Source organism: Oryzias melastigma, linkage group LG1, assembly GCF_002922805.2.
Source record: "Oryzias melastigma strain HK-1 linkage group LG1, ASM292280v2, whole genome shotgun sequence".
Lineage (NCBI taxonomy): Eukaryota > Metazoa > Chordata > Actinopteri > Beloniformes > Adrianichthyidae > Oryzias > Oryzias melastigma.
The window spans coordinates 31,919,521-31,927,674 of NC_050512.1; the positions used below are offsets into that span (position 1 = coordinate 31,919,521).

The 8,154-nt window shown below is 42.5% G+C and overlaps 1 protein-coding gene across 2 annotated transcripts in view; it reads left to right on the top strand.

The window, feature by feature from the left end:
• The first annotated feature begins 1,791 nt into the window (after positions 1 to 1,791).
• The window catches only part of arhgap19 (Rho GTPase activating protein 19), a 10,505-nt gene continuing 4,142 nt past the window's right edge, over positions 1,792 to 8,154 (top strand). For both annotated transcript variants that reach the window (XM_024290128.2, XM_024290129.2), the window contains exons 1-7: positions 1,792 to 1,920; positions 2,575 to 2,849; positions 3,194 to 3,274; positions 4,449 to 4,658; positions 4,730 to 4,956; positions 6,729 to 6,815; positions 6,883 to 6,948. In XM_024290128.2, the coding sequence (XP_024145896.1) occupies positions 1,877 to 1,920; positions 2,575 to 2,849; positions 3,194 to 3,274; positions 4,449 to 4,658; positions 4,730 to 4,956; positions 6,729 to 6,815; positions 6,883 to 6,948 (990 nt within the window). In that variant the 5' untranslated portion in view covers positions 1,792 to 1,876. The remainder of the gene's footprint in view (positions 1,921 to 2,574; positions 2,850 to 3,193; positions 3,275 to 4,448; positions 4,659 to 4,729; positions 4,957 to 6,728; positions 6,816 to 6,882; positions 6,949 to 8,154) is intronic.

Below are 8,154 nucleotides of genomic sequence, written 5' to 3' on the forward strand. Positions count from 1 at the left end.
AAACTCAATTCCAAGTTTTATTTTTTTTATTTAGCAAAAATTGAGATCAAACTGTTTTTATATTTTATAATGAAGAGCAAAAGTGTAGAAATAAAATAAAAATATATAAAATCAAAAACAAAGCAGGTGCAAATATAACGGAAGTGAAGAATGTCTACAATAACAGACTAAACTGTATACAGAATGTTCCAGGAGTTTATTCCAGTAGGAATCATGATCACGTCTCATAACTCTTTGGTTTAAACCAAAAATGTGAAAACTTTCAAAACCTTCGACAGTCCAGCCTTTCATCACGCTGTGATCAGTTATATTTCTATAACTAAGATTCCTTAAGACGTTTTGGTAAATGATCCTGTTTCCGTAAGAGACCGGCTCCAGGTGCCTCCACCTCCACTTCACCTGGAGCCGGCTCCAAGGTTCTGGTTCTGACAGCTCGTCTGTCAGAGGAGTTTAAAGATACTAAACTGGAGTTTCTGCAGGAGAGTGGAGCTGCACCGCTGGCTTTTGATGTTTCATGTCTGTTATTGATCAGATTTGTTTTTTCTGACAGAAATGAAGGTTACATAGGTCACATGATGAGGTTGAATCGTCTTCCACATGTTTGAAAGGCTGTCCGGTAATAAGCTCCTCCTTTATTTCGCCATAACTGGTTAGACTCCAGCAGTTCTGTGACCCTAAATAAATGTGAGTCTGCGGGGAAATACATATTTCATTGTGTCCATCTGATGCTAATATTTCATCAACATGACTCCAATAATGACTTCCTGTTTTTCTAACCAGATTATTATTTTACCAAAATCTAATTTTTCCTCTTGTATTGAAAATCAGGGATCCCCAATCTACGAAAAAAAACACTATTCTGGTGAAAATGTAATATATATATATGCAGTACTAAGCTGCAGTGGATGACAAAATAATTAGACTTTTTTCATTAGACTATTAAAAGGATTATTTTTTTATTTTCTGAGTTTTTCCGGTGAAGATCTCAGAAAGGATTATTAATTATTGGTTACATTTGACTCTGGAAAACCAGGAATACGTTTAGACACACCCAGTGATCTTTAAACCTCTTTTTTAACCGACTCCAGCCCCCATCAGAGAAGAAAACAGTTATGTGGCCCCCATAAGAAAACGTCTGAAGATCTCTGATGTGAATGAGCAGAACACACAAATGTTTGTTTTATTTTAATGCTTCTTTTAATCAAATATTTACCACTGGAGCACCATTTTGACAGATATCACAGATTTAATTAAACCAGCTATTTACCTTCATCAGTGTTTCAAATGAAATGATAGCATTCACAATGATAATACTTTTGGTCTAAATAAATGAGTTCAAACTATTTACGGTTAAAACACCATAAATGAATTATGGTTTGAATACTGTGAAATCTTTCAGGTCAGATCATTAAAGTTTTTCCTGACATTGGACTGTTTTTTCTTTAAACAGATGTCATGTCATTTAGATCCAGATTGTTGGCTGGTCTGCACAGTTTATTAAAATTAATGAAAACAAGTGAAAGTCAGAATATCTCCTATATAACCTAAATATGTTTAATGCAGATAGACTTTCCTGCTGAGAATCAACCTTTTGGAATCTACTTGTGGCATCAAATCAGCCACAGAAGCCTCAAATTTCAGGCGTAGCGAGAAAAAAAAGCCAAAAATCTCGTAAAAATGCAGATTTTTCAAACAGAGCTCCCCGCAGATCAGATAAACAAGTTTTTCCACCGACAAAGCCCCGGATTCAAACCCTCCAATCAAAACGCTCCGTGGAAGTTAAAGCCCCACACGTCCCGCCCATGTGTGACAGCTAACCAATGGGTGTGTTCGTGGGCGGAGCCTGCAGGACATTGGCGGAGGATTCAAACTGAACATGGCGGCGGGGAAGGATGCCGACGAAAACTCGCACAAAAGGAGGTAAAAACACTCGAATTATGAGAGTTACGGTCCGAACGAGCCTCGGACTGGATTCTGCTATTGGAACGCTGCATTTTAATGTTTAATTTAGAGGGTTTCTAAACGTTTGCTGTAGAAATGTCGAGGTGAAAAGAACAAATTAACATACAATCCGAAGGTTTTTGCCTTTTATGCTTCGTTGTGTTGTAAAGTGTTTCTGTAAATCCAGTTTCAGTTTGTGATTCTACAGAGAAAATAGTTTATTTCTGAGCTGAACAGAAGAAGCAGCTTTAATGAAACCTTCTGACCTGAAAACAAATTAAAAGTTTGGAGAATTCCTGGAGTTTCAGGTTCCTACAGTCAAACTGCTCTGAATGAGATGATCCATCGTGATCTTCACATCAGTAAAAGCAGTTTCTGGATCTTATTGTCCTCCATCTGATCTGGAAACATCAGTTTATAAAGCTAATCAACATCATCTGGTGTGAAGAAAGTTCTGGAGCCGCAGCTAAAACTGAGGCTCATTTCTGCTGTTTGCTCAGTTTGGTTGAAGTGGAGAACTTGTTTTGATCCAGATCTGCAGACGTTCTTCATCCCCTAAGATGTTTACAGAAAGTAACCTGGAGCTCAGACGTGCTCCTGAACACAGAGTCACTCGCGGTTCTCGGTCTGCAGGGGAACCGTGTCCAGCATGGTGATCCGGCACGAGGAAGCGCCCGCAGGCTCTCCGGCGGGGCGGCCGCCCGTCATCTTCAACCCGGATTTCTTTGTGGAGAAACTGCGGCACGAGAACCCCGAGGTCTTCCTGGAGCTGGTGATCAGTAACGTCACTCGCCTCATCGATCTGCCCGGAACGGAGTTTTCTCAACTGCTCGGCGAAGAGGGACCGAAGACCCCCACCGGAGGGAACGGGGGCTTCTTCCGCTCGCTCAACTTCCTCAAACGTAAAGGTGAGACATGAACGTCCTGCAGCTCCGAGGAGACTTCCTCAGAGGAACGTTGAACAGCGAAGCTTTACGGATCCGCAGCAGCTCCATCTGAGCCAACGGGAGGAAAGACGACGGTTTTTAGGCCCAAAATTACAATATTTTTGAGTCTTTCGAATCAGAAGTTTTTTGAAACCTGTAGAAGATTGTTTTTAGTTTTTAGAAAGAAAGATGCAGAAGATTGTTGTGTGCTGGTAAAAACTGAACCGATGAATCCTGTAAATTCCCGTCATGTGTTTCCCCACCTCCACCTGTCTGAGGGGGCGTGGCTCTCACACACTCCTCTCGTGGTCGCCTCCTCCGTGCAGATAAAGGCTTCGTCTTTGGGAGTCCGCTGACGGACGGCTGCATCGCTCAGATCTACCAGCTCATCGAGTACCTCAGCAGAAGTAAGTCGACCCGGTTTCTCCACAGGGACACCAGAATCTGGAGAATCCAACGTTCTTCTTCCAGGTCCTGTTTTTGGTCGTTTGTGTTCATCTCAATGTTGCTGCTGCAGTTGTTTGTTTTACTGCTGCAGTTTTGGTTTGTGGACTGTAAACAGAACCACAACTGGTGAGGCTCTTGTAGGTTCTCCAGAACCTTTTTAATCTCTGACTATCAGGTGGACCATCCAGATCTGCTATCCTCTCCTGTGAAGTCCTTCTTTTGCAGGCGGATGGATGGATGGATGATGGATGGTTGGATGATGGATGGTTGGATGGGTTGGTTGGTTGGATGGATGGTTAGATTGATGGATGGATGGATGGTTTGTTGTTTTGATGGATGGTTGGATGGTTGGATGGTTGGTTGGGTGGTTGCTTAGATTGATGGATGGTGGATGGATGATGGATGGTTGATGGATGACGAATGGATGGATGGATGGATAGATGATGGATTGATGGGTGGTTAGATGGATGATGGTTGGTTGGTTGGTTGGTTGCTTAGATTGATGGTAGGATGGATGGATAGATGGATGGTTAGATGGATGATGGTTGGATGGATGATGGATGATGGATGGTTAGATGGATGGATGGATGATGGATGGATAGTTTTGTTGGTTGGTTGGATGGATGGATGGTTGGATGGTTGGATGGATGATGGTTGGATGGATGGATGATGGATGGTTGGATGGATGATGGATGGATGGATGATGGATGGTTAGATGGATGATGGTTAGATGGATGATGGTTGGATGGATGGATGATGGATGGTTGGATGGATGATGGTTGGATGGATGATGGTTGGATGGAGCTGCTTTCTGTGGTTCAGAAATCCCTTGAATGTTTCCTCTGATCTTTTCTCCTGAAGTTCCTTTGAAGGATCGTTTCACTCTCTGTTGCAGATGATTTTTTTAAAACCAAACATCAAAGTTTATTCGTTTCTCGAATCGTCTAAAACTGCTGAGTCATCTTTAGAGCAGAATTAGTCTTTTCAGGTCTTACTGGACTTCTGTCAGAAACTAGAACCTCTTCAGTCATGAGGTTTTGGGTTTGGTGGATGTTCTGCTTTGGTGTTCAGGAGAGCAGTTCTGTTGAAGATCGGAGGACTCAGATCTAGAACCGTGTTTGTTTTGGTCTTCAGATCTTCACGTAGAGGGTCTGTTCCGCGTCCCGGGGAACAGTGTCCGGCAGCAGACCCTGAAGGAGCTCCTGAACAGCGGCGCCGACGTGGACCTGCACTCCGGAGACTTCCACCCCAACGACGTGGCCACGCTGCTGAAGACCTTCCTGGGGGAGCTGCCCGAGCCGCTGCTGACGCACAGACACTTCAACGCTCACCTGAAGATCGCAGGTACGCTCTCGGGCTTCACAGGCCCCGCCCCCGCTGCTTCAGGCGTTTCAGGAGCTCCGTTGCGTTTCCAGACATGACGCTGTTCGACGAGCACGGCAACAAGACGACGGTTCCCAACAAGGAGCGCCAGATCGAGGCGCTGCAGCTGCTCTTCCTGCTGCTGCCGCCGGCCAACCGCTCGCTGCTCAAGCTGCTGCTGGACCTGCTGTACCACACCGCCAAGCTGCAGGACAAGAACAAGATGTCTGCACACAACCTGGCCCTCATGTTCGCCCCGCACGTCCTCTGGCCCCGACACGTACGTCCACGAGCTTCTATTTAAGGACAACCTCTGCAGATCCTGGAAGTTCAGGTTTTTCCTTTAGAACTCAGAGAATAAAGAAAGTTCTGCTCCTCGCTGCTGAGATGAACGATCCATCAAACATCTGACCTGTGAGGAAGCTTTGAGTTGACTGGATACTGGAGGCTCTCTGCTGAGACAGAAGATTGTCCACAACTGTGATGGAAGGAGAATTTTGAGGAGCTGGTCCTGGGAACACACTTGTGGAGGTCAGGAAGTGTTTAGGAGAGGTGGGAGAAGAGTCTAAGAAGATCTTTGAGAGTGAGAAGATGTCTGAGGAACAGAGGAAGAGCGTTCTGGTTCCATTTAAAAGAAGATCTTCAGAGGAACGAATCTGCTCAGAGTAGAGTGACTGAGGTCAGAGGGAAAGGTCAAAGAGAACCTCAGATGTTTGCTTTGGGGACGGTTCTGGAGAAGAACCGAGGAGGTCGGAGAAGCTGTGGTTTGGATGAGGAGCTCTGGAGCTGCAGAGAAGAACGTTCAGGAATTGGATGAGAGCTGGAAGACAGTGGTGAGGCGTTCTGTGGGGGACAGAGAGAGAAGGTGAAGGTGGAACCAGATGGAGGTGGACAGACTGACAGATGAAGTTAGACAGGAATCTCTGAAGTTTGCAGATGATATTCTGATCTGTAGTGGGAGCAGGTGGAGGAACGTCTGTGTTTAAATGAGAGGAACTCGAAAGAACAGTGAGGACACCGGAAGAAGGGATGAAGATGCTGAGGTTCTGTTTGGGAGTGATCAGGATGGACCAGGAATGGATCAGAGGCTTTAAAAAGGCTTAAAATGTCTTAAAACGTCTTAAACGTCTTAAAAGTTCTTAAAAGTTCTTAAAATGTCTTAAAATGTCTTAAAAGTCTTTAGAAGGTCTTTCAATGTCATAAAAAGATCTTTAAAAAGTCTTAACAGGTATTAAAATGTTTTGAAAGTTTTAAAATGTCTTAAAAAGTCTTGAAAAGGTTTTTTAATGGTCTTTAATAGTCTTAAAAAGGTATAAAAAAGGTCTTTAAACGTCTTAAAGGCCTGAAAGTCTTAAAAATGTCTCCATGTATTAAAAAGGTTTTAAAAGTTTTAAAATGTCTATAAAGGGTCTTAAGAAGGTTTTAAAGTCTTAAAAGAGCTTAAAAAGTCTCAAGAATTAAAAAAAAAAATTAAATGTCCTAAAAGTCTTAAATAGGTCTTAAAATTTCTTAAAATGTTTTAAACAGGTTTTAGAAAGTATTTAAAAAGTCTTAAAAGGTTTAAAACAGTTTTTAAAAGGTCTTAAAAAGTAAAGAGTCTTAAACGGGTCTTAAAAAGTCTTTAAAAAGTTTTAAAAAGGTCTTAAAAAGGTCAACGAGTGTAGTAGATTTGAAGACTTGTTAATATTGACTTTACAGAGACAAAACGACGAACGTTTTCTGTCACATTTGAAGCTCATCTTGTACACTAAACTGTAGACAGTCACAGTTTATTCACATTTAATAGACAATAGTTGTAAAACGTTTTCAAACTATCATTTTTCAAAGCGTTTCATAAAGTTTAGGGAATTCCCGCTTCCTGCTGGAGATTGTTTCTGGCTCCATCCTGTTCAGGCTCCTGGATGGAGAAGTTTGAGAGGAGCAGTAGTGATGGTGAAAGGATGATCAAGAAGGAGGTTTTATGAGCGCCCCCTACAGGGAGCAGCCAGAATGAGAGTGTGACTGAAAGGGCAGAAGCTGGAGTGAAGGTGTGGTCGTTCTCCTCTGCTTCAGATGACGGCGGCCGACCTGAAGGACCACCTGAAGACGCTCAACACCAGCATGGCCTTCCTCATCAAACACTCGCAGAAGCTTTTCCGGGTGAGTTTCCCGCCGCTCCAACCTTTAGGACTGAGTAGGCGGAGCTTCTCACCTCTGTTTCCTCCAGGCTCCGCTGTATCTGCGGGAATTCGCCCGGGTCCACTTCTCCGGGACCAGAACCCTGCAGTCCAAGGTCAGTGTTGTTTCCACGCCTGCCGCTCTCCTCCTCATCGCTCGTCGCCATGACGACGCTGTTCTTCCAGAGGGTTGTTCATGTCGCTCTGATCCCAGGGTTCCTGTGAGCTCTTAAAAAGTCTTAAAAAGTCTTAAAAGTCTTGAATTTAACCTTTAACACCAGAGCTCTTTGATTTACTGTAACTTTATAACCGTTAACACGATCATTCCAGTAGATTCTGAAGGAAAAAGCGGCTCGTCGAGCCGCTTTTTCCTTCAGAATCTACTGGAATGATCGTGTTAATGACTGTATGTTTTAAGATTTTGTGTTTAAGCGTCAGAAAAGTCTTAAATATGGCAAAAAAAGGATCTAAGTTATAAAAAATATGAGGAAAAAAACTAGTAAAAATATGAGAATAAAATCAAATGATTATGAAGAAAATGTCAAAATCTAAAACTCTGCTGAAGCCAGACGAGGAGAAAAGCCTAAAAATATTACGAGCCACAGCCACAAGCAGCATTGTATGAACCGTACGCTCATGGCGGCTTTTCTGTTGGTTTTATCTCCATAGCAACCATTTTATGTTTTGTTCGCCCGGGGATACCGAACAGATCGACGCCGGTTTCATAAGAATCTGATAAAGTAAACTTTTGGATTTCCATAGCAACAGATGTTTTTAGATAACCACGCCCACATCCCCTATATGTTCATATCCTGTGTCGTATTATTTTGTTCAGCTTCCGTCTGGGATCAACATATTACATTTTCACAATGTTACGTTAAAAAATGTGCGTGTATTAAGAGAACGCCACTTTTGCTAGCTCGCCACGCGCACGCCATTAAAAATCTACAACTTATTATGGCAAAAAAATGTTCTGTTTTGAAACAGTTTTGTTTCTGTGTTTCGAAATATATAAATATTTTTTTGGCCCTTTCATTATTTCTTTTTACGGTTTTACTCTGTGATGTCATCGTCTTTTTTATTTTTTTCCTTCATTTTCGCCGCGTTCCAGGTGTGTACAAACGTTGGTGAGTTCTGCGGATGTGGCGGGGGTCAAAATTAGTCTCAAAGGTGCAGAAATCTGAGGGAAAAAGACTAAACTTTAAGTGAATAAAGTCGTAGAATTTTGACTTTTTCTTATTTTCACAATTTTATTCTCGTAAAATCTCGACTCAGATTTTATTTCCATTTGAATCTGCATTTTAAGAAGTTTTTTTAGAAAA